Raw genomic sequence first — 25871 nt, 5'->3', positions numbered from 1 at the left:
TACGGTTAAAAATGTTCATCAACAGATAACAGTACTGTTAAGATTCTTCAAAGTCTGCCAGATCAAGCTCTTTCCACTTTTAAATTTTAATGTTTCTTTTGAAACAGCTCCGAATAACGTTATAGTTATATGTTGTTAAACCTTATATAAAAGGTGGTGAAGCAAATGACTCGGCTGGTTAGATTCATCTCACCTTTACGATATCTATCTACCTCAGTTATGTTGGTTAAGAATGAAGAATGATCACCTTCCTCACTAAGGATACTTTGCCTATCCAAAGGACCTTTATTTAAACTAGAATATTGGTGACGCATTCGCAAAGTTTTTCTGTGATTTCTCCAAAGCATTTGATTACGTGAATCACTGAGTATTACTCGGTGACCACTTTTGCTATGGTTTTAGAGGTGTTACTCTGTAAAAGATCATTAGTCATTAAGGGAAATTATAGCGGAGGATTAAGTTTGGTTGCGTTGATCAGATAAATATACAGGATAAAGAACTGGAAAAAATAATTCCCTTTTTTTTTAAATAAAATCGAAGTGAAAAGAATTTCCTGCAGTTGGCAACAGCGCAAACCAAAGCCCTGTAATATATAAACATTCCTGTATATATAATTTCCGAATGCCTAATTAACCTTCCCTCTTCCACTTTATTACGACGTCACCACGACATGTTTGATCAATAACGTCATATCTTGTCATGGAGGAAAAACTGGCGTTGTTAGAAAAAGTGGCCGAACTAGGAAATGTAGACGAGGAATTCAATAATTTCCTGCATAGAGTAAACGAGGTACCGAACTTCTTTAATATAATGCAATAAGTTTTATTGATATTTACTTTATGGTGTGCATCAGGTAGATCGGATAATAAAAAAATTGGCCTCGAAAGACAAAAATGTCCAAAAAATCGGCGATCTAGAGGCAAAGAAGTATTTGGGCGAGGAAACCGTTACGGAGCATCTCGATGAGGAGCGAATCGACATGAAAGTGACCAGCGATAAAACAATGTTTAATAAACAAGCCTTAAAAGCGGAGGACAGCAAGAATCCCAACGAAATGTCAAAAGGTACATATTTTGGTCCCCATATTGATAATTTAAGTAAAATAAATACGCGTGGCAATGCTGTATTAGTTCTCAATTGTCATTGTCATATGCTCAAGTCAGTTGTCAATTGTCATTGTCAAATGCTCAAGTCAGGTGACAATTGACAAGTGGCGGCAATTTGCCTTGTTTAAATTGTTTATATCAAATTCAGAGTCATTCATGGCAGAAGTGGAAAAAGATGCAGACAGGAGATACAAAGACAGACTAGTAAGGACCGAAAAAATGGAAACATTTAAAAAGCAGGCCACGCTCGCCTTCAGGAGGGCCGAGTTTGAGAAAGCTCTGGTTTTATACACGAAGGTAAATGTTATTTAAAATTTGCCAATATGCTGCGACTGAACGAAAAAAATGTGTTTATTTCTGTATAAACTTAGGATAATTAAAACGTTACTCTTCCTCGACCTTACGTTTCAGGCGATAGAACAAATAAAGGACAGCGCATTACTATATAACAATAGGGCTCTAACTTATATAAAATTGGGGCTCTATGAGAAAGCCAAGGCCGACCTTAAGGAGTGGGCCCTAAGGATCAACGAAAATGGCTTAAAATCTTGGCTTTTATTGGCGAAAATACATTTTCTGTGTGAGGAAAAGGAGGAATTCGGTAAGGCGGTAGTTGAAGCCAAGAAAAGAAATCCAGAAGAAGTTAAATTTATCGAGCAGTATTGTAACGATTTGACTGCTAGCGATGATAATGGTGAACTATAGTTTGTTGGCAATATATGGTTTTTTTAAAATAAATGTTAAGCTTTTTTAATTTCGCCTCTAGTAGTACCTTAGGAAAGCTTATAATTTGTGAGGGCATGAACGAGCCTTCAGCTGAATAGACTAATAAAAAAAATAGCATCATTTAGGCAAGGCGCAAATTGAGACGCGTATAGCGCCAATATATATATATAACCCAATATATATTCTTTATCTATGTATAGCGCGTGGGAGGTGACGTGACAAGAGAGACGCGACGCGCACATGCCACACGTCTCGCATATTGAGACACAGTTTTTTAATCCCTCAATGCGACGGTCGACGTGACTTTCAAAAGATGAGTGATTTTATAAGAAATAATTATATTTATTTAGATTCCCTTAGTTCAGAGTCAGAGTCAGATAGTGATGCTGAAAAAGAAGTGGTATTGTTCCATTTATTGATGGCCAAAAAATGGAAATCTCCAAATAATTTTTATTTATCAAAAAGAAGGAGTCATGGACAATTTAAAATGACATCCGAATTTCCTGATGGTGTTTGTACTAATTACTTTCGTATGAATCGAAAACAGTTTAATGAATTACACGAGATAATAAAACCATCAATTAATTCAGAGGGATGTAATGCCCAAAAGCCGATTGGTACTGAAGAAAAACTTGCAGTTTTCTTGAGGTAAGTAAATATTAAAAGTGTACCTATAGACATATCTTTATTGAACAATCATAAATAGGTAAATTGCATAGAAAAGAAGTGTGAAAGTTTATTGAAATCGCTCTATGAAATTAACCAGCGAACTTCCGGATGTAGGGTGATGGCACAGAATAAACGATCTCAGAGATCATGAGATCGTTTATTCTGTGTTGATGGCTTGTTTGCTCATTTTCTAGATGTCCTTCCTGATCATTAGGGAAACTGGTATGGACTGGTTCCAGAGGCTGATAATGGGGTGAAATTGCATAAGAAGGATTTGATGTATTGCTACGTGAAGAGAAATCGTGAAAAGAGATTGCAGAATGGTCGGTCAGATGGGGGGTACATAATATCTGCTTCTGCTTCGGCTACTGAATTGTAAACTTGACCTCTGACCTTGTGTTGATATTTGGGTGGCATCTTTTTTGTAAGCTGATACATCGATATAAAAAAGTTATAAAGGGGGTCATCGAAGTTACTGTTTTGTTGTAATAACGTTTTTCTATCGTCCGCTCGTTGTCGTGCCCTCTCATTTCGCTGTTGTATAGATTGTCTTAGGGTGTCACATAAATCGTCTTTATTGCTTCGCTTTTTCTTGTGCGTAACTTGCATGGAATTAGCTCTTAAAGCTGCTGGACGTTTCGTGCTTTGAGTATTGGTCGCATTTTTAGCAACGCTGGGCGGGAGTTCAACATCATTACATTCTTCAAGAATTTGAGAAGCATCTTCAGCAGGACCGAATTGTAAGCACTCTTCCTCTTCACGTGCAATTCCGTCATTTTCCAAGTTTACAGTTTCTGCCGTTTCTGGAAAAATTCTTGAGTCATCATCGCTATCGACAACAATATTTCCTTCTCGTGGTCCAGTTGACATAAAGGGATCGAGAAATTACATTTGCTTTTGAAACCTCCAGAGCTTGACGTTCTCTGGAGCGGCTCCACTTCTCAGGCATTTTTGTTGTCGTCGACGTGCATCCCTATAGCTATTATTCCTCTTTATATATAACTTATTTATATATTACCTCTTAATTTCAACCATACATTTTTTGCCTCCTCCCCTGAAACAAAATTACAACTTTAACAATTAGATAGCACTTTAAGCATTTTTAGAATACATTTTCTTAAAATTTTAGTAAAGTATAATTAATTTAGTATGATCTATCACTCTATGTTTAAGAACACTTAAAATATCTTATTATAAAACTTTATTTGTTTCAGATATTTAGCATCTGGAGACAGTTATAAAAGTATCGCTTACAACTTTAGAATGGGCGACAGAACGGTATCTAATATTGTAAAAGAAGTAGCTATTGCAATTTGGATTGGAGCATATGCAACCAATATATTTACCAGAACCTACAACTGAAACATGGAAATCAGCTGCTTTACGATTTGAGCAAAGATGGCAATTTCCACACTGTGTTGGAGCAGTGGATGGTAAGCATATTGTTTATTTATTTATTTATTTAGCTTTATTTCCAACAGGTTACATATACCCAGTTACAGGAAAATCAATTAAATATACAAATGTACGAATGCATGAATTGTATTAGATTCATGCAACTAAACTATAAAAGAACTATAAAAGAATTGCTATATAATAAAAAAAAAAAAGTAGTGAACTTGAGAAAACAAATAATAAAAAATCAACACTAAATTAGGATAAGAATCAAGAATTAATTTAAATCAAAAGACCAAAAAAAAAAAAATGAGTAAATAAATGTATTCAAGCTAAAAACTAAATAACTAAAAACTAAATAACCTAGCCTTCCCCACCGACCATACGCAGGTGATTCAAGATAAGTGCCAAATCGTCATGGTGAATGTCACAAGAATCAGCAATAGTATTAAAGTTTTGACACATAAAGTGAATAGGACTCTGGTACAGAATGTTGGACCTGGCTGTGTCCAAGTTAAAAGCTGGACACTGTCTGGATCCTGGGCGTGGTATATGAAAGCAAATCCTTTGCAAAAGGGATGGGCACTCAATTTTATGGTTAAGTAAATTAAACAAGAATTTCACCGAATGCATTTCTCCCCTCTTCGCAAGTGACCGTTCAGTATATCTAGAGAGCAGCAGGTTATGGTCAAAACCCCTTGGAGGATAGACTCCATCATCCTTAAATGCCAAACATTTAAGGAATCGCCGTTGGACTGATTCTAATAGGTGAATGTGCTGGTTGTAAATGGGAGACCAAATGAGGGAGCAGTAGTCCAGCCTGGATCTAACAAATGCATAGTAGAGCGTTTTGGCAGTGGCAGTGTTCAAAAAAAGTTTGCAATTTCTAATAATAAAGCCTAGCATGCGAGTAGCTCTAGAAACAGTATCTTCGATGTGGGGGATAAAAGAAAATTTTTGGTCAAAGGTGACTCCAAGATCCTTGAAACAGGTAGACCTTGCCAGAGACTCTCCATTAACTGAGTAATTAAAGGCAATTGGACTTTTGATACGAAAGTAGCTGGCCGCATTACACTTGGAAACATTAAGGTTAAGCCGGTTCAAAGTGCACCAATGGTGTACAGTATTGATGTTCTCTTGCAGTAGACCACAATCTGCTATAGAGTCAATCCTATGGAAAAGCTTTAGGTCATCAGCATATGCTAACCGAGAGCAATTGAGGGTGGAGATCAAGTCATTAGCGAAAACGTTAAAGAGAAGGGGGCCCAAGTTAGAGCCCTGAGGAATTCCAGAGGTGGGTGAAAAACAAGCAGATCTAAAGCCTTCGACCACTACAAACTGAGAGCGGTCAACTAAATAAGAGTTAAGGAGCTTTATCAAGCGATCGGAGAATCCAAACTGGCGTTCAAGCTTATTTAATAGGATAAAGTGGTCAATCTGGTCAAAAGCCTTTTGGAAGTCTGTGTAGATAACATCGATTTGGCTTCTATCATTAAGTGCTTCGCACACAAACTGAGAGAAGAATGCTAGGTTTGTAGTACATGAGCGGCCAGAAACAAAGCCATGTTGATCATTGGCCAGCATGGACTTTACCTTGGGAAAAATTAATTTATAGAGAGCCAACTCGAATAACTTTGAGAAATTGCACAGAATGGATATAGAGCGGTAATTCTCTATTGTTCCAGCATCGCCCTTTTTAAAGATAGGGCAAACTTTAGCTTGCTTCCAGATATTGGGAAAAATACCTGTGTTAAGGATCAGATTAAAAATGTGGAGCAGAGGGTCTGTAAGTGCAACAGGGCAGTCCTTAGCTAAAAAACTAGGAATAAGATCTGGGCCAGAGGTCATTTTGCTTTTGAGACACTTGCTCCCCATTATAATGTCGGTAGCCGCGAGCGCGACGACGTCTATGCAAGTTAACGGAGGTTCAGAGACGACAGGATGATCGCTGGGAAGTGAGTTCGTGTATACACTCCTGAAATAATCTCCAAAAGCGGACACAATGCTGTCAGGCGTATTGTATGATTGGTTAGAAAGCTTCATTGAGCCGGGAATTTGAGACTGATTACGTTTGCTTCGAATAAAAGACCAAAATTCACTCGGATCGGAGGTTATTTTGTTCTCAATACTATGGATGTACATTTTGTAGGCTTGTGCAGTTAGAGCTTTAATTGTCTTGCGCAGAGATCTAAATATCTCTAGATGATGTTTAGACTTGGAAATCTTAAAATCACGAAATGCTCTTTCCTTTTTATATATATTACGAATTATGTCCGCCGAAAACCAGGGAGGGAAACGTCTTTTACGTTTTACCTTGAAGGGTACCGCTCTAGCGAAAGTGTTGTTCAGTATATCATAAAAAACATCACATGCGGAGTTGACGTCCTGCTGCACCATGACAGGCGACCAATCAGTATCTAGCAGCAGCTGATACAAAAGCGGAAAGTTAGCCTTTCTAAAATTAAATTCCTTTATTTCAGCTTTATTAAGGGGTAGGTTATTGAGAGAGATAAGGCCAGCATGGAATTCAAATGACAAAGAAGGATGGTAGGTATCCTCCGGGACAAGAGATGCACCGCTGTTAAGTACAGAGATATTAAAGCTTGCAAAGATTAAATCCAAACAGCGAAGATTGTTATTTACCACGTTATTGAATTGCTTATAGTTTAGGAAATCAAAAAAATTACTTAGAAGTTGACATTTACTATTGGGAGCTACCGAGTGTTCAATATAAGTGGGGACATTAAAGTCTCCCAGGATAATCACATGTTCAGAATAGATTACATTAACCATGGAAAAGGCTTCGAGAAAGCGTTCTAATTGCACGGAGTCGATGGAAGGAGGAACGTACAATACAAAAATATACAGTATGAAATGATTAAATTTGACTTTACATCCTACCAGATCGATTTCCGGTATTTCTTGGCTGATCGCAGAGAGGTCGAGGGCTTCCGAGGAGAAGTGGTTCAGAATCCCCAGTAGAACACCACCACCCCTTGAAGCAGCAACAAGGTCAATTCTTCTGTCAGAACGGTACATTACGTATGAGTTGGGAAGGATTTCACCATCAAGTATATCATTTTGGAGCCAAGTTTCTGTGATGGAAATAATATCATAGCCAGAAGTAGACGCAGCACTAAAGCAGGTATTGGTCTTGGAGCGCAGGCCGCGGGTGTTCTGGTAATAGCAAGAAACTAGATTTTTTAAGGAGGGGGAGGTGGTTGCCCTTGGTTTTTTGCCGCTATTATTAGGAAATTATTAGAAAAAAATTTAATTAGGAAACCCGGCAAAAGCGGATCTTCATACTTCAATTATAAACATACATTCTCTGTGGTGTTGTTGGCAACAGTTGATGCAGATTATAGATTTACCACTATTGACGTTGGAGCTATGGGAAGATTTAGTGATGGAAGTTTATTTCCAGCAGTGCATTGGGCAAAAGAATCATGAAGATACAATGCTGCCAAACATTGCTGATCCGATGCCATATGTTTTTGTGCGAGATAAGCTTTCCCTTTGTCAGAAAACCTTATGAGGCCGTATCTAAGAAGACACGTAACGGGGAATTATGAAAAGCAAGTTTTTAATGCTCGACTGTCTAGAGCTCGACAAACCGTGGAATGCTCTTTTGGTATATTAGCTTCGCGATGGCGTGTATTTAGGAGACCTTTCGAAAATAAAGTTGATACGGTGAGAGATATTACAAAGGCAGCTTGTGTGCTGCATAATTAGTTAAGGACGACCGGATCAACACTTAATGGGAAGTTAGAGGACATTGAAAAATTGCCAGCGAATCAGTTAGTTCCACTACATGCTAATCAGACGAGGAATTCGGCACATGCTTTTACAGTGAGAGCAAAATTCACAGAATATTTCAATAATTTGGGAAGTGTTCCATGGCAATACCAAACGGTTATGAGTGGAAATTACTAAAACTATGTACTATCTTAGTTACTCTTTTATTGATATATGTTTTTTGATATATATGATGTTTTGTATCATAAAGTTCTCTGTGTTTTCTGACTACCTCTATTAGCTGCTCTTCCGAACCCATTGTAAAAATAAAGACAAATTGCAAATGAACTCCTGTCAACACAGCCAGGCACGCTCACGCACGAGAAACTGCGTTTCAATCACTGCGCCACCACATAACACATAAGAATTCTTATGTGTTTGATTCTTATGTGTTATGTGTGCGCCACGCGACTGCACGTAGACGCGAGTCGCGACATGGTGTGCGACATGGTGATCACCAATATGCGCTGTTTCATAATATTCACCAGGCTACAAAAATACGTGCTGTGCTGCGTTGCGGCACACGCGCTATACGCGTCTCAATTTGCGTCTTGCCTTATAGCAAACACTTGGCAACGTCACCGTTGTTTTTTTTAGGATTTTTAATTTGGATTGTGAATAAACGAAGTGTGTAACATAAAGTTGATCAAACATGAAACCAAAACAATTTCTCTTCAAAATACAAATCTGACCATCAGGAATATCGCCCGCGTTTTCTGAACTTGCGTTTCGCGAGCATATAAATTGTTATTATTTATTGCTTAAAGTATTTATTTGGTGATATGTGTCATTGTCACTTGTCAGTTGTCAAAAATTTTCCAGATTCGGCGGTATTCTGAAACAAAACAGAAAAACAGCATTTTAACTTATTTAAAATTATTTACAAAATAGAATTTTATAAGACAAAACGGAACGTTATAACGTGGGATTTTCTATATTTCAGTCTTCAATAGGCCCTAAATCATGGATTTCCTAGAATATTCAGATGTAACCGCCGAAATCAAAGGTTGCATGGTGAGTACAGGAAAGGTCTTCCACAAATCCTACATTTTTATTACAATTTCACGAATGTTTTCAGACCCCAGGAAGGCTCAAGATGACCGACCAGAACATCGTGTTCAAAAACAGCAAAACCGGCAAAGTTGATCAAATCCCCTCCTCAGATTTTTCTGCTGTAAATTTTCAAAATTTTGCCGGAACGTGGGGCATAAGGTTGTTTTTGAAAAACGGCACCCTCTACAGATACGTAGGTTTCAGAGAGTCAGATAAGGAAAAAATTGCCAAATTCTTTAAAAACTCTTACAAAATCGATATGCTCGAGAAAGAGCTGAGCTACAAAGGCTGGAACTGGGGCACAGCAAAATTTGAGGGATCCGTCTTGAGTTTTGATGTTGGTGACAAAACGGCGTTTGAGATTCCTTTAAATTATGTATCACAATGTACTGCTGGGAAAAATGAGATTACTATGGAGTTCCATCAGGTAAAACCTTCATATATACTATGTTACTTATTATTACAGTTTAAAATTTATCAGCGTCAATTATGTTACAGTAAACTGTACATGAACTTTAATTTAGCTTTCCCTATTGTAAATATAATAAAAAAATAAAAAAAAAGGCTAGTTGACCAGGTAGTGTTGTAAAATGCTCGAGAATGTTCCTCGAGCATGAACGAAAATTTTCAGCACATACAAGCATTAATGAAAAAAATGCAAAGGAAACATATTAGGAAAATATCTGAAATTAAAAATGTTTGTGTTTATTTATGTTCTATTTAAGTTAAACTTTCAAACAACCTATTTAGGAACTCTCCTCCGAACTATCCTTATGCTCGCTTGATTTTAAATCACTCAGAATTTCTGTTAAATCAAATTCAGACTTGTCAGACTCCGAAGAATCATCTTCAATGGTATTAATTTCAGTCCCAGATTTGGTAGTGGAGTTTTATTTTTTTGATTTCGGTTCCATTAAATTGGTAGAAGTGTTTGACTGGCTGGTATTTGAGCTTATACTTTGACTCTTTAAATTTGTTTCTAAATTAATATTTGAAGCAATAAATGCCAATTTCTCCGCCCTCTCAGTGGTTAATCAATTTCTTTTTTTTGTGTGCAGGAAAAAATACTTGCTGAAAGTTCTTTCAGTGGCAGCCAAAGATGGTAGCAAAGTTAAAATAGCTAATGCGATAGTTTTCAATGATGTCTTTGAGCAATACCCACTCCACCATGTCCTGGAATCTGTATTTATACAACTGGAAGTACTTGAAGAAGTGGAAGCCCTTGATTTTAACAAAAAAAAGTTAAAAATATTGCACTTTCTTCTTGGCATTTTCAACAGTAAACACTAGAAACCACTTTTCATCTCTTCAAATTCAAAGCATAAATTAACCACGAAAAATAACATGAATTTCCAATAAACCAATCTGTAAATCCACAAAAATCAACAATGTCAGATGTCATTGCTGTCAACGATCGACGACAACCAACCTAATGGGAGGCGATCTGGTTGCTAAAGGACCGTTACTGCCAAAAACCGACACCAAACGTTAACGCAATGGGAACGTCCACATTTTTGGGGAACGTTCTGATTCATGCTCATTCGTGCTCTTGAGAATAAACGTCACGAAAAAAGTCGCGAACGTTCTTCGAGAATAAACGGGAACGTTCCATTGCTCACAACACTATGACCAGGGTTAGAACTTCTGCTTCACGAACTCCGTAATATGAGTTGTCTAGATTATCTAAAAAAGTATTTTGGTGGAAATACTTTCTTTCTAGTACTATTCATATGATATTGAAATATCTAAAAAAAAGTCAGTAAGAAGATTTACATTAATAACACAAATACTAATTTAAATGATACCCAGCAGAAAGAATTGTGGTCCATTATCAATGAGAAGAAATCAATGGAAAAAAACAGTCATAATCTGCAAGTTTCTTCATCTAAGTTGTCTTTGAATGATTTAAAAATTATTCAAAGACAACTATTTTAAATCAATGATAGGTAAAAGGGTCTCTAACTCATTCTTCTTCGTGCCCCTAGATATTCTTAAATTTAAGGAAACCCTTAAACTCCTCAAAAATACAAATTTTTCTATCTACGATAACATCTCGATCACCATAATTTTTTAACTTAGCTATGGGGACTTATTTAAACTCAAATTATTAATTTTCATAGACATTAAAATACATATATTGGAATTGTCCATGTGAGTAAAGTAATTTAAAAGTAGTAGTTAGTGAACAAAACACAAGTATACTAACATAAAGACATAACTATAAAACAGTACAATCAAGAGAATAAAATAGATTCATAGCCAGTACATTGATTTGATATTTAGGATATGCTTTAAGCTGGAGGGCAAATGGATAAAAGTTTTTTAATATAATATAGCAGGTCCTTCTTGAACTTGTGTTAACCTAGCCAACACAATTTTATAGATCGTCTGATGTTCTTGTTGAGTATTTATTTATATCACCATACTTTTAACATTGATCACAGTGTAATATATAGAAATTTACAAATGTTAAAAATATTACATCAAGTTTCTCTAAAAGCAAAGAAAACATTGTCCTGAGAATTATTTTTTTGCTATACAAGTGCACTGATATTACTGGAGTTTTCCCAAGTCAATAATATGTATTTTAAATATTGATTGGATAAATAAGGAAAATTAGGAAAAATAAAATATTTTGAATGTTTCCTTATCAACATATTGCCTAAGTTGCAATATGGCAATATGTTTAGAGCCACTTTGAATGTGGTTGTTCCAAGATAAGTGTTGTTAAGAACTAGGCTAGAATTCTGCACAATTCTAATTGGTGTAAACACTAAAAAGTTGGTTTTTGTGCTATTGAGAGAATGACTATTTCTACACATTCACCATTTACTTCTATCTGTCACACATTGATTTGCTTGTTAACACAGTGATCCATAATCATTATTACTTACAGTAGCAGAGGTATCATCACCAAAAAGTGTTATATAGTTTACCCCTAAAAAATTAATAGGCCCAAGGCTCCTATTTTTATAGATTTCCAGTCTGAACAAGTATTATAATTGCTGCTAGGTATTTTTCAGCTAAATAATTCTCTATTCATTCATAGGCCAAACCATGAATTCCATAATAGGCTAGTTTTTCCTAAAAGATTTATTTCTTTCAAGAATATGTAGATAAAAAGATATTACGGCATCCTCATTTTAAATCCAAATTGTCCTAACGGTTAAATTACATTACAGTTAGTATTTTATATTACTTCAATCATTTGGCTTGGAGGTAGTGTTGAAGTACTAGAACAAAAGATTACTACTGACTTATTTTCAATAAGAACTTGGTGTAATATTAATAACCTATCCTTTAACATACTGAAAACTTATATGTTAAAATTAATATCTTCAAATATTCTCTAGCTAACATCTCTTTAAACCATAATCAAATACTTACTCACTGTTAGCTCTAAATTTGAGGAACATATCAGGGCTCTTTTGTTAAAGCCTTATTCTAGTTGTTAGGCCTGAACAGTGCTTTCTGATAACTTACATCCACTTGTAGTGAGATCTGTTTACTGCCCCTAAGTAGTCTCACATTGCATATAGAATAGCATTCTGGGGTTGTTCTAGTGCCACCAGTTTTTCTTTTATATTTATCGTTAAATGGGCTCTAAGGTTCATGTTTAAAATTTCTTTTAGACAGTCTTGTAAATCAATTTTCCTCTCACAAAATATTTTAATTCTACCTTATGCTTGTATTTGCTTAAAAGTGTTGATCTATAAGAAGCATTCCAATCCACTTGTTTCTACTTGACCATATGTTACAAGACAAGTGAATAATATATGATTAATCATTCCTTTAATCATTTTTCCTTAGGCATTAGATCTTCGAATTTATCCAAGAGGTTTAGAAGGAGAGTTAAAGTATTTATTTTGGGAAAGCTTACTATGATATTCCTAATTTTCTTATATACATATTTATTTTATCTGTAATTACCATTAGTAATTACAGAATAGAATTAGAATTTTTACATATATTGTTTTTTTTTATTATAGCATTTTAAATGAGTTAAATTTTAATTTTTATTTGATAAAAACGATTAGAATGATGATGCCCCAGTGAGTCTTATGGAAATGCGTTTCTTCATTCCTGCAAGTGAATTAGCAGGTGATACAGACCCTGTAGAAGCATTCCAAGAGCGGGTGATGTCCAAAGCCAGTGTCATTAGTATTTCTGGGGATGCAATTGCCATATTTAGAGACCTTCCCTGTCTTACTCCACGGTAAGCCCATTAAAAACGTTGATGTAATTAATAATTATTAATTATTTTTTAGTGGAAGATATGATATTAAGCTTTACCAGTCCTTCTTCCAGCTTCACGGTAAAACTTATGATTTTAAAATTCCCATTTCCACTGTGCTACGTCTGTTTATTTTGCCACACAGAGATGGCAGGCAAATATTTTTCGTGGTCAGTTTGGATCCTCCAATAAAACAGGGACAAACCAGATATCATTTTGTGGTGTTTTTGTTTAATCAGGAAGATGAAACTTCCTTGGAGTTACCTTTTACTGAGTAAGATCTGTTTTTTTTTTTATAATGTGAGCTTAATTTGTAGAATTTTTTCGGGGTTTTTAGGGAGGAATTAAAAGAGAAATTTGAGGGAAAACTTGAAAAAGAAGTCACAGGACCCACATATGAAGTGTTAGGGAAAATCATGAAACATATTGTCGGAAGGAAACTTACTGGCCCTGGCAACTTTATCGGGTAAGAAGTTGTTTATTCTAAGTTTGTTTATTATTAAGTTTATTTTTCAAAGGGAAAGTTAAAATTTATTTGTAAAACAACCATATGATTGGACAATTTTCTATGTCCACTTTCAACAGTCTTCAATAAATGTGTATAGCAATGCAATGTACCCTGGACAAATTTGTCCAATCATATGATTTTGTTTATAAAAACAAAGCTAGATTCTGTGCATCAGACACACAGTTTAATTTATTTATTTATTTATGTTAAAAATACAAAGGTTACAGAGTCAAAATGGTAGCCCATAGTACTATTTTGACCTTTGTACAATTTGTACTATTTTTTGGGGTACCACCCATATTCCAAATAGTACTTCAAAATTTAAAAAATGGACCTATACTAGAATTTTTAACATGGTTTTTGAAAGTCACTAAGTACTAAGTCACTGTACCTAAAAATGTCTATATTAGAGTATAATTTATCATAGGTTTCTTGTCAAATTGTGGCAAAAGCCTTGTTTATAGTTGGTTCAATACTGCTCATGATGAAATAGTGGTTGTGAGGTTGTGTTTCTTCAAGGCACTCAAGAATCTATTCAGCAGATAATTGCATTGTAAAAAAATATAACAAGGAATCTCCTCTTCAGACATTAACACTTTCAAGTTCAGCCACTTGGACTCTAGTCTAACAAATAGGGTCTTTGTACAGAAATTCTAGTTTATACAATAAGAACTTCCTTTGAACCTGATACAAACAGTTAACTTAACCTAATCAAAATCAGCAATATCAAAATTAAAGCATTGTAGTGCATTTTTATTAAATATTAAATCCCTTCGGAATAAGGTGGATGAGCTTCAACTTCTGCTTGCTAATTTTAATTTTCCTGACATTGTTATATTAACAGAACATTGGCTTAGACCTAATGGATGTTTTTGTATTGATGAGTATGTACCACTGTCAGTTTATTATAGACAAAACTCTGCATGGAGGAAGTGCTGTTCTAATTAGGAGACATTTTCAAAACTTTTTCTGTACTGTTGATAAGTTTGGTGATGCCTCAATTGAACGGGTTTTTGAGTGTTGAGGTGTGTTTTTGTAAATTGTTTAATGTGTACGTTATTTGTATATACCGCCCGCCCACTGGGGATATCAGTGTGTTTCTTGACAGGTTAGATTGTCTTCTGTCTCAGCTCCCTATTCACTCGCTTGTTATCTTGGCTGGAGATTTTAATATTAATTATTCAGAGGTTTCCTTACCGCAAAGAATTTCTCTTGATGGAATCTTCAAATCATTTGCACTCACCATGCATGTTAATGCACCCACTCGTATTTCCTCCTCTTCATCGACCACTATTGATTATTTCTGCAGTAATTTGGACGGTGTTACCTGTTCAGTGCACTCAGTGGGTATATCGGATCACGAGGGGGTGTATGACCAATTCTCTGGTGACTTTAAAAACAAATCTGGCCGCCGCATTGGGAGAGTGTTTAGTGGGAACAATTTGAATTTATTTTCCCAATCCATTTCGTCTGTTAATTGGAATGCAATTCGGGCTGCTCCACAACCATTTTCTTCCTTTTATTATACATTACGTGATAAAATAAATATCTGCTTTCCCTTGGTTAGACTTAAATCCAAGAGACGAAAACCATGGATCACCGCGGGACTAAAAACATCTGCCCAAAATTTGCGATGCTTAGCAAGACTTCGCAATTCATCAGGTCTTATTTTCAGGATTATCGGAAAATTTATAGGCATCTGATAAAAGTCAGAAAGGAACTGTATTACAATGATCGCTTATAGATTCGTCCGGTAACAGACAGAAGGAAAGTTGGTTAATCATTAACGAATGTAGGCAGTCTTCTCGTCGGCGGTTGGTTGAATCGGACTTGGGGCCCGATGATTTCAATGACTATTTTTCTAATATTGCTGAGAAGTTACCGGAAGCAGTTCCCAGTGACGGCGATCCATTGCAGTATCTTAATCGGAATGCTATCAACCAATCATTCTTTTTCCACCCTGTAGATGCCACCGAGGTTCTTGAAACAATTCAGTGCTTGAAGAATCATAGGTCTTCGGGTTCGATGGTATCTCTTCACGTCTGCTGTCACTTCTGCCTGCGAGCGCTTTAGGTGCTTTGGTTTGGTCATTTCTTCAGGGCGAGTTCCCATCCTGTTTAAAGGAAGCTATGATTATCCCTCTTCATAAGGGTGGTAGCTTGGACCGACCCTCTAACTTCCGTCCCATATCAATTTTGTCTACCCTCTCCAAGGTTCTTGAGTGGCTTGCAAAAAAGAGAATTGTCTCTTTTTTGACCAAATACAATGTGCTGTCCCCTAATCAGTATGGATTTTAGTCATCTAAGGGCACGCAGTATGCCATTTTCAGATTCTTGGAGAGTGTTTATCTATCTATGAACTCCAAGGAGGCTGCAGCAGCGGTGTTCTGTGATCTGTCCAAGGCCTTCGATTGTGTGGATCATGGAATACTGCTGTCAAAGCTTGATTTTTATGGATTTAGGCGAGTGGCTTTGGGGTGGTTGAAGTCATACCTGTCTGGCCGCACCCAGAAGGTGGTTGCATCTGGATTTTCGTCAGGGATAGCACATCTTGAATGTGGTGTACCTCAAGGGTCAGTGTTGGGTCCTATTTTAGTTTTATTATATGTTAATGACTTAAGCTCTCTATCACTGCATGGACTAGTGGTTCAGTTTGCCGATGATACTACAATTCTGTGGCATAACAAAGATCAAAAAGTAGTCAGATCTCTCATAGTAGAGGACCTTCACAAAATTAAAGAGTGGTGCATCTGCAATCAGCTTGTATTCAATGTTGATAAGACTTTTGTTCTGGGCTTTAAGTGTAATGTAGAGGGTTTTTTGTTTGATGAGCAGAGCCCACTACATGGTAGGGATTATTGTCGATTTCTCTGCCTCTTCATTGATGAGAGTTTAAGGTTTGACAACCACGTTTTGGGCCTCGCTGCTAAACTTTCTTCTGGTTGTTTTGCAGTCAGTTGGGGGGGTTGTTTGCTCGTTCAGATTATTTCGCCTTAATAGACTCTCATATCCGTTGCCATTTTGGGGTTTGTGCTCCAAGGGACTCCTTAACATAATTTTTACTATTCAGAAAAAAACATTAAGGTATCTGTGTGGTGTTGGTCTGAGAGTCTCTTGTAAACCTCTTTTTGTAGCTGAAAGAATTTTAACAGTTTTCTCACTCTTTATATTGGAAACTGCAACACTCATACATAAGTCCGTAAGTCCACCATCCTGCACCAGTCATAATACTCGTCAAGTGGGCAACTTATCTCTTCCAATCCCCACCTCCTCACTTACGAGAAACTCTCTTATATTTATTAGTCGTAAAATATTTAATCATGTTCCTTTTTCGATTAGGACTGTTACAGACCTTAAAAAGTTTAGGAGAGAACTAAAGAAATTAATCTTACCAAAAGCTTACTACAGCATTGAAGAGTATTTTAACGACTTATTTTAATATTTAAAATTAATTATATATCTGCTGATCAGATTTATTTTATTATAATTTTTTTTATTATTCTTGTTTTATGTTGGTTCTCGCCTTTTATTTTCTTCTTTTTTGGTTTTTTCTTTATTTATATAAAATATGCTTCTATGTACAATCAAAATCGATTCTGTATTCTGTTTTTGTCCTGTATAACCAAATAAATACTTGTATTATAAATTCTAGGATTAGGAAACTTTTAGCACAAGTTTGTAAACTTAGCAAATAAAGTACATTTTGACTTTGACTATATACAATGGTCATCATATCACAGAACCGATACTCTAAAACACATCTGAGAAGACAGCTATACAGTGACTTAATAGCTCGAGTAGTATCACAGACATGATAACAAGTACGACGTAAGAAACCGTGACAAAAACTAAGAATAAAATTAGTTTTTTTCCTTTTTATTGGTTAAATTTTAATTTATTTTTCTTAGACATACGGGAACTCCTGCTGTAGGCTGTTCATTTAAAGCTGCAGCAGGTTTTCTTTACCCACTGGAAAGGGGCTTCATCTACATCCATAAACCGCCACTGCACATAAGATTCGAGGAAATCGCCTCTGTTAACTTTGCAAGAGGAGGTGGTAACACGCGATCCTTCGACTTTGAGATTGAATTAAAGTCTGGCACTGTACACACGTTTAGTAGCATCGAAAAGGAGGAATATGCCAAGCTGTTTGACTTTATCACATCTAAGAAGTTGAATATTAAAAACAGAGGAAAGAGCGTAAGTTTTTCGATTCTATTAATGCTATTTTTTAATTGGTTTTATTGTTTACTTGGCTGCTTGGAATAGTTGAAGGTAGTAAATTGTAAAGTTTATGTTTTGGGGGTTTTAAGTCGTTTTTTCCCCATATAGGATAAGGCTTCGTACAAGGATGACTTCGGAGATTCTGATCAAGAGGCTGCTCCAGATGCATACCTGGAAAGAGTTAAAGCTGAAGGCAAGGGAATTGATATTCAAAAAAAAACTTATTTTTCAACTCTTTTTATGAATTTTCCAGGTCAAGAAAGGGATGAAGACGATGACGATGATTCCGACAGCACGGACGAAGATTTCGATCCTGACGCCGTTAAACGTCGTGACAGTGACGTCGCCGAGGAATTCGACAGTAATCCCGAAACCAGTGATAGCGATGACGATGAGGATGGATCAGGTAATGCCACGTCATACAGATTATATGTCAATTTTCATTTATTTCTGCTATATGGTACGAATTATTAAATGGGGATTAATTTCAATGTTCTCGTGTGTGTGACTCTGAGAAATTGGAAAATATATCTCAATAAGAATGGACAAGATACAACATAAAAGTCTGTAAGCATTTAACGCACCATTTTTCAGCTGCTAATTTTGAATTTATTTATTTATTTATTTATTTACGGGATGTCCCCATTCTAATAAAATTACAAAATAAATTATATCCTAACCCTAAATGTATATAATTATTCTGCCATCAACAAATATATTAATAAGATATTGTATAATGAACTTAATCTATTAAATATCCAAATTTTCTATAAATCAACAATATATCTATCTAAATGTATATTAATATATAGCAGCCCAAGATATACAAATAAGATAAAACTTCAATTAATTTAACCCAAAACTTCCAAAAAAAAATATATAAAACAACTAAAAACATACCATTAAGATAATCAAAATAAGAAAAGTAAAAGCAATCGAATTTATTTGATAGTTAACACTCAACGAGCAAACTCACTCAGGCACCTTTTAAGTTTTAAAGGCTTTAAATCCACTAAGTCAAAAGCCTGATTAAATCTATTTACCAACATGTGGAGTCGATTAATTGGAGAAAATTGACCATAGTTTGTATGGTGACATTCAACCAGAAAAGGGACGTCTTTCTAAGGACTCTGGTATTGCATCTAAAGTTTATCCGCGATAACAATTCAGGGCAATCAATAGCATTATTAATCAACTTGTGAAGAAATATCATTTCACACCTAGTTCGATAGTCCTCAAGAGAAGTCATATTTAGCCTTGACTTAAGTTCCAATAAAGACTCATCTTGTAGTCTGAGACAAGTCCTGAGAAATTTATTTTGGACCTTATCAAGACTGTAAATATGGTTAGCATAGTAAGGGGACCAGGCTATGGAAGAATAAGACATGACACTACGAATAAATGTAAGATATAAAACTCTGAAGGCAGCTACTGAAAAGTCTTGAGTATTTCTAGTTATAAAACCAAGAGTACGAAGGGCAGACAAACTATCTATATGTGGTATGAAAGTCAGGGAACTGTGAAACAACACCCCCAAATCTTTAATTAGCGATACTCTTGAAAGTGTATTATCATTTATGTGGTAGTCAAATGGGACAACTTTTCTAGATTTAGTAAAAGAAATGATAAAACACTTATCCTTATTAAGATGTAAGCCATTATAGGTAGAAAAGTTTATAAAGAACCGGCTGCTCAATATGCGCACAAACCCATTTTTCAACACCAAATCGATAGAAAATCCAGTGGCAGAGAGAAAAAACGACCGCAATATATTTTCTCTCGCTTCTTATTAAAGAAACCGCAAGAACAAAGCAGTCGCCGTACTTCGTTTCTTTGTACCTGCCGGGGATTTAAAGCCTATGACGTAGCCTGAAGGCCTACACAGTGTGGTTTCGTACGGGTGAGTTAATCGTCTTATAAGGCATTTAAAATCTGTTGTGTGTTTTTTTTTAAAGTATAATAGTGAATTAGACTATAGCTGTTTTAGTTAGACTATCCGATTTTTATTGTAAAAGGTAAGTAAAATTGGTTTAAATTATTATTATATTATTATTATTCAATTGTCTAATAATTTTAAAAAAATAAATGAAAATTAATTACTGTTAAAATTTATATTATTTAAAATATACTTTGATTTTAAGTGACAAAATAATAGGTATTTAACTTGTAGGTATGCAGGGTTACCGGTAATTCGATACATTCCTTTGGAGATGTGATAGGGGAGGGGGTAAGAAGTAAATTGAACCCTAATATGTATTATGCAAAAATTGATAGTTTTCGACATATTTAATTTTTTCTGTTTTTCTTCAAAATGTAGACCTTAGTGGTTTAAAAGGCAGTTTCCAGAAAATCCGCTGTATATTTTTTTAACTTTTTAGGCAAAATACATGCTCAACACAATAGTGTTACGTTTGTAATGGCAAAAGTCCTGCAAATAGTTGTAACCATAGGTAAATTCTCGATGCAAAGTGTAATTTTTTTTTCTTAAATAAAATACTACACTTTCTAGTGGATATTTTTTGAAAAAAAATTATGCTACATTCTTCAAAATTTACGTAAAACTTTCTTATTATCTAAGCTAACTCATAGGCTATAAATGCGACCAAAAATTTTAACAGAATTTTGTATTTTTATTAATGATAGTAAGAACGCACTTAAAAAATGCCAAGTGGTATTTACTTCTATGGTATTTAAGTACTATAGCAACAATTAATTTTATTGTTAAAAATTTGATGTGTAGATAGTCTGACAGCAATGATTGTTGTGGAAAGTAGTTAAATTACGAGTTTCGAGTTTGTTTTTCTCGTGTTTTCAAAGAAGGTATTCTATTGGTTTCTGCGCTATGGCCACGTTTACTAACGCTGAATATGCAGATATTATGTTTGTTTATGGGTTTTGCAATAGTAATGCCTGATGTAGAATTCTGCAGATTTATTATAAATTCTGATGCAGACAATAGAACTTTTTTAACCGACATTTTGTGGACGGACGAGTCAAAGTTTAGTCATGAGGGCATTACAAATTTTCATAACCTTCATTTTTGGGCCGAAGAAAATCCCCGTTTAACAAGAGAAACCAGTTTTCAAAGAAAGTTTTCTGTAAATGTGTGGATGATGTATGACCAATGATATTGGCCGGGATGTAATAGGACCACATTTTTTCCCAGACCATTTAAACGGGGATATTTATGAAATTTTTTTACGACATGACCTACAAGATCTTTTTGACGATATTCCTCTCGCCGTTAGAGGACAAATGATATTTCAACATGACGGCTGTCCAGCTCATTTTCGGCGGTCAGTTCGGCAGTTCCTGGATGAACGTTTCCCGAATCGTTGGATTGGTAGGTCAGGTCTAATAGCTTGGCCAGCACGAAGCCCTGACTTAACCCCGCTTGATTATAGCATATGGGGTCAAATGAAAGCACTGGTTTATGCAACCCCAATAATTACCCGGGAAGATCTTATCCAAAGAATAACCAACGCTGCCCAGCAGATCAGGAATACCATAACAACTAGAACAACAAAGACTGAAATGAGAAGGCGCTGCCGAGCCTGTATTCGCAATAGAGGCTCTCATTTTGAACAAGATTTGTGAAGGTAAATACTGATAAATGCGTTACTTTACATTTTATAATAAAAATACAAAACCATGTCACCTAACTTTTAAGAATTTGTATCCTGTGAGCTAGCTTAGGGAATAAGGAAGTTTTAAGGAAATTTTGAAGAATGTAGCATAATTTTTTTTCAAAAAATATCCACTAGAAAGTGTAGTATTTTATTTAAGAAAAAAAAAATTACACTTTGCATCGAGAATTTACCTATGGTACAACTATTTGCGGGACTTTTGCCATTACAAACGTAACACTATTGTGTTGAGCATGTATTTTGCCTAAAAAGTTAAAAAAATATACAGCGGATTTTCTGGAAACTGCCTTTTAAACCACTAAGGTCTACATTTTGAAGAAAAACAGAAAAAATTAAATATGTCGAAAACTATCAACTTTTGCATAATACATATTAGGGTTCAATTTGCTTCTTACCCCCTCCCCTATCACATCTCCAAAGGAATGTATCGAATTACCAGTAACCCTGTATATGTACAGCCTAGAGTGTGCATGTGTATATTAATTTTTTTACTTTCTAATTTTTTTTTAGATGTCACCTAAGAAAGTAGACAAACAATAGTCTTCATCGGATGAATCTGATTTAGGTTGTAATACACTATCGATAGTGAATAAAAATATATAATATGTAAAATAATGAAATAAAACTTTAAGCTTATACCAATTTGTTTCTTTACACAAGTTGTTTATAATATCTAATCCTTAAAAAAAAAATGCGAATAAAGAATAATTTTCAGCTACCTATTTGAAGTCCTGTTTTAAAAATAATTAGCGAACTGCATCTCCTCCTGTAAGTAAAACTATTTTTTATTAGATTTTTTAGGGGCACATCACAATGCTAAAAAATATAATTTTAATTTATCTACATTTTTTTAAACGAATCTTGGAGCAATTAAATTCAAATATATGCATTCTTAGTTCGTATTTCAACTAAATCAAACGCACTTATAACATCGCTAGCTATACCTACTAAAAATCTAGGGCTATTTAAACTCTAGTACAAATAAATATTAATAATTTCAACAAGTGTGCCGCCTCCACTGTCTTCAGACCTCGACATAGTCATCTGACCCGATCGATAAAATGACGAGATGCGCGGATTTTGCCGCCTGTTGATGTCACCGGTTCTTTATAAACTTTTCTAACTATAGAGACAGACCAATGATATAGAGAATCTATGTCTGATTGTATCATCAGGCAATCAGACAAGTTTAAAATATGGAAAAATAGCTTCAGATCGTCTGCAAATAATGATAATACTGAAAATATCGTTAATAAATAAATTAAAGAGTAGAGGCCCCAAATGTGACCCCTCAGGCACCCCTGAAGTAACCAAAATAGGAACTGAAAGTGAACCCCTTACATTAACAAATTGTATCCTTTTATGTAGGTAACTATTTAGCCAAGAAAGAAACCACTTAGAGAACCCTTAATTTAAAAATGAGCAATGAGTGGATGACTGTGTCAAAGAGCTTTGAGAAATCAGTATAGATGGAGTCGACCTCATGACCCTTCTCAAAAGCTCTGCAATGAAGTGATGCATGATACAATACAAGGTTTGTAGAAGTAGATTTGGCCTGCCTAAATCCATGTTGCTCGTTGACCAGGAGACCTCTACAATGCCAAGTAAGATATTTGTTCAGGATAAGCTCAAAAAGCTTAGGGATAGCAGATAACATAACAATGGGCCTGTAATTTTTTATATCATCCCTGTCACCATTTTTGAATACAGGAGTTATAAAGCTGTCACGCCATTTCTCAGGGAAAGTTTGTAATTTTAAAGACAAATTAAATAATGTACACTGAGTTATCAGGATCATAACTCAGTTTGTCCTTAAGACCAAATATAGATTCAAAAACCTCAGACCGGGTGAACTGGATAAAAGGCATGTCGACAGAGTTTGCTACTGGAAAATTAAAGTTAGTGAGATCAACCTCATCAGAGTGATAAACACTAGAAAAATAGGTAGAAAATAAGTTTGCAATATCCTCCCCCGAATCTGCTGAAATATCATTTAAATGCATAGCATTTGGGATACCATGACTTTTATTAAGGGAGTTAATAATTATGATTCCAAAATTGTGTGGTGTCAGATTGAATTGACTCACTTAAGGTAGCAATGTAAGATCTATAGCATTGCTCAGTATGAACTTTACATTGAGTACGTAGGTTAGCAGACAGGATATAATCTTTAGCTAAGTTAGTACTTTTGAATTTAGCATGAGCAGTCTTTTTTGATAAAACAAGATTCCTTAATTCTGGGGAAAACCAACGAGGATACCTGGAAGGTTTATATATTTTTTCTGGTACATAGAGTGAGATTGCATATAAAACTACTTCATAATAGTTATTCACTGAATTATTGATGTCTGAATCTGAATCTGAAAAATAATAATTCAAACTTACAAAATCAGCATTTTTAAAATCAAAATAAATTGTACTATAATCCAACCCTTCAATCCTATCACTAACCCTAATATCGCAAATTGTTGCTAAGTGGTGAAAGTTGTTTGGAAGAAGATTGTCTAAAGCTTGTTGAACAGATATTTTATGGCACTCGTCAATACTGTTAAAAATCAGATCCAGAAATACACCATGATTGTTTGGAATAATGTTAGATTGTCGCATATTCAGATAAGAAAATGACTCACAAACTATTTTGGCTGGATAGGTCAGTGCGCACTCAACTAACAGACCCTTTTCAATTGAGTAATTCCATGAGTAATCTCCAAATAGAAATACAGGTATATTGGGAGAATTACTCACATACCAATCCTATTCCCCATACTTTAGTTCTTTGTCGGTTTTTTAATTTTGGTAAATATTTCCTTGTAGAATTAAAAGTACCGTAAGCATACAACTTTTGTTCAAAAAGTTCTTGCATTAGTAGTACACTAGTATAGTAATTATTAAAATAGACTTTTTAGCATTTATTTAAAATTTTATGAATTAGAGAAATGTCATACACAATTGCTCTTTTATCTAGGATACTCAAATCTAATTTGTTGAAAAGAAAAAATCATGTTCTGGATTCAATTAATTAAACCTGTAATTACAATACCTGGAAAATTTGTTTTATATTTTGTTTTATATTTGTAAGTAGTGACATGTGGAGTCCAACTAAGTGAACCATATTCAAGTTCTTACTGACTTAACTGTTTCCAGTGAAAGATTCTTAAAATTTCTCAAATGTTCATTAAAATTTAATTGAGAATCAAAGAGTAATTCCAAATCCTTGGCTTGTTGTGTAAATCCATACCATTCAAAATTATCAAAAATAGTTTAAGATCATTGGAGAATATTAACAATTGATTTATTTTTAAAGTCATTGATAAATAGATCAAATAGCAAAGGGAACAGTGGCCTCCCTAATGGACCCCAGAGTTTATATCAATCATTTTTGATAAAAAGTTGCTAATTTTCACCATCAACCTGCAAACCCATTGGAAAAACCTACATATATCAAACAACGAGTCATTTACTGTATCAAATGCCTTGGAGCAACCCTAAAAAATTCAATCAATATTCAACATCTATGCGATTTGTCTGCAGTCGCTTTTTCCATGCGTGAATACGCGCCATCCATGTGGCTTATTTGAGACTATTTATTAGATTTGAGGTGAAATGTTGGCATGTCTGTATATTAACTTTTTCAGAAAAAATCCTGTTTTCGTTTTGCTTTTATGCATTTAGTCTTTCAGGTACAGGAAGTTTGGGAAAAAAAAACTACAGCGGTATGAAAAACAAAATTTATTACAAAAAGTGTATATTTCACAGTTTTGTGTAAGGATGCATGAGCATGCATGGGCCATTTTGAGACACCTTGAATAGACAGAAAAGGTGGTTCAAACTGCAACCCAACGTATTTAAGAAAGTTAAAATTGTAATGGGCTTCCTTTTCTGCATGTGTCACTTTTCCAATGTGACACATGCAGAAAAGGAATATGTAAGAATTGTGGGAATTTGTCAGCATCGGAAGTGAAGGTCCTAGAACTAAAAGGTGAGAGAATTTTAAGATTTGATTGCACTGAATGTCAAAGATGTAAACCTCACAAACTTCTTCAAGGAACCATAGAGGATAAAAATAAAATAATAGAAAGCAAAGAAGAAATAATTGACCTACTACAACAAAAAATAGAAAGTCTTGAATCCAGTAACAGTGAAGCTTATGTTTTAAATTCCTTGCAATACAGTGATATCCTTAAAAAGCCATTAAATCATCAAAAACAAACAAATATTTCTAGCCTTATTATTAGGCCAAAAAAACACCAGAACATAGAAAAAATAAAGGAAGACTTGAGAAAGAAGATAAATCCTGCCGAATTAAAGATTAGTGTAAATAGTATTAAAAGTACAAAAAACGGCTATATTCTAGTTAAATGCCAGGGAAAAAATGATATAGATATACTTAAAAAGGAAGCAGAAGAAAAATTGAATGGCTACAACATAGAGGTGACAAAACTAAGAAATCCCCGCTTCAAGATAATTGACTATAAAATAAATGATAAAGACGATTTAAATAGTGCATTTGTAGAG

General features: G+C 34.9%; 3 protein-coding genes across 4 annotated transcripts in view; 2 read left to right on the top strand and 1 right to left on the bottom strand.

Moving 5' to 3' along the window:
* The first annotated feature begins 596 nt into the window (after nt 1-596).
* Nucleotides 597-1844, top strand: LOC126734306 (tetratricopeptide repeat protein 12-like). Its single transcript, XM_050437878.1, has 4 exons — nt 597-789; nt 854-1064; nt 1255-1403; nt 1518-1844. The coding sequence occupies exons 1-4, from the start codon at nt 700-702 to the stop codon at nt 1809-1811; spliced, it is 744 nt and encodes a 247-aa protein (XP_050293835.1). The 5' UTR covers nt 597-699; the 3' UTR covers nt 1812-1844.
* A 673-nt stretch (nt 1845-2517) lies between these two features.
* On the bottom strand, nt 2518-8163 carry LOC126734308 (uncharacterized). Its single transcript, XM_050437881.1, has 3 exons — nt 7924-8163; nt 3539-3555; nt 2518-3480 (listed from the first exon to the last, which is right to left on the bottom strand). The coding sequence occupies exon 3, from the start codon at nt 3369-3371 to the stop codon at nt 2787-2789; it is 585 nt and encodes a 194-aa protein (XP_050293838.1). The 5' UTR covers nt 3372-3480; nt 3539-3555; nt 7924-8163; the 3' UTR covers nt 2518-2786.
* Nucleotides 8164-8279: 116 nt separating this feature from the next.
* Nucleotides 8280-25871, top strand: part of LOC126734303 (FACT complex subunit Ssrp1) — a 97232-nt gene continuing 79640 nt past the window's right edge. For both annotated transcript variants that reach the window (XM_050437872.1, XM_050437871.1), the window contains exons 1-8: nt 8280-8705; nt 8770-9171; nt 12782-12960; nt 13013-13252; nt 13316-13444; nt 17394-17685; nt 17818-17902; nt 17963-18115. In XM_050437872.1, the coding sequence (XP_050293829.1) occupies nt 8655-8705; nt 8770-9171; nt 12782-12960; nt 13013-13252; nt 13316-13444; nt 17394-17685; nt 17818-17902; nt 17963-18115 (1531 nt within the window). In that variant the 5' untranslated portion in view covers nt 8280-8654. The remainder of the gene's footprint in view (nt 8706-8769; nt 9172-12781; nt 12961-13012; nt 13253-13315; nt 13445-17393; nt 17686-17817; nt 17903-17962; nt 18116-25871) is intronic.

Source organism: Anthonomus grandis, chromosome 3, assembly GCF_022605725.1.
Source record: "Anthonomus grandis grandis chromosome 3, icAntGran1.3, whole genome shotgun sequence".
Classification (NCBI taxonomy): Eukaryota; Metazoa; Arthropoda; class Insecta; order Coleoptera; family Curculionidae; genus Anthonomus; species Anthonomus grandis.
This window is presented reverse-complemented; position numbering and strand designations above follow the sequence as displayed.

Bases quoted from the DNA above. Each gene is read 5' to 3' on its own strand.
- LOC126734306 (XM_050437878.1), top strand. From the start codon at position 700: ATGGAGGAAAAACTGGCGTTGTTAGAAAAAGTGGCCGAACTAGGAAAT. The intron at 790-853 runs GTACCGAACTTC...GGTGTGCATCAG, and splicing joins TCCTGCATAGAGTAAACGAG to GTAGATCGGATAATAAAAAA. The intron at 1,065-1,254 runs GTACATATTTTG...TATCAAATTCAG, and splicing joins TCCCAACGAAATGTCAAAAG to AGTCATTCATGGCAGAAGTG.
- LOC126734308 (XM_050437881.1), bottom strand. From the start codon at position 3,371: ATGTCAACTGGACCACGAGAAGGAAATATTGTTGTCGATAGCGATGAT.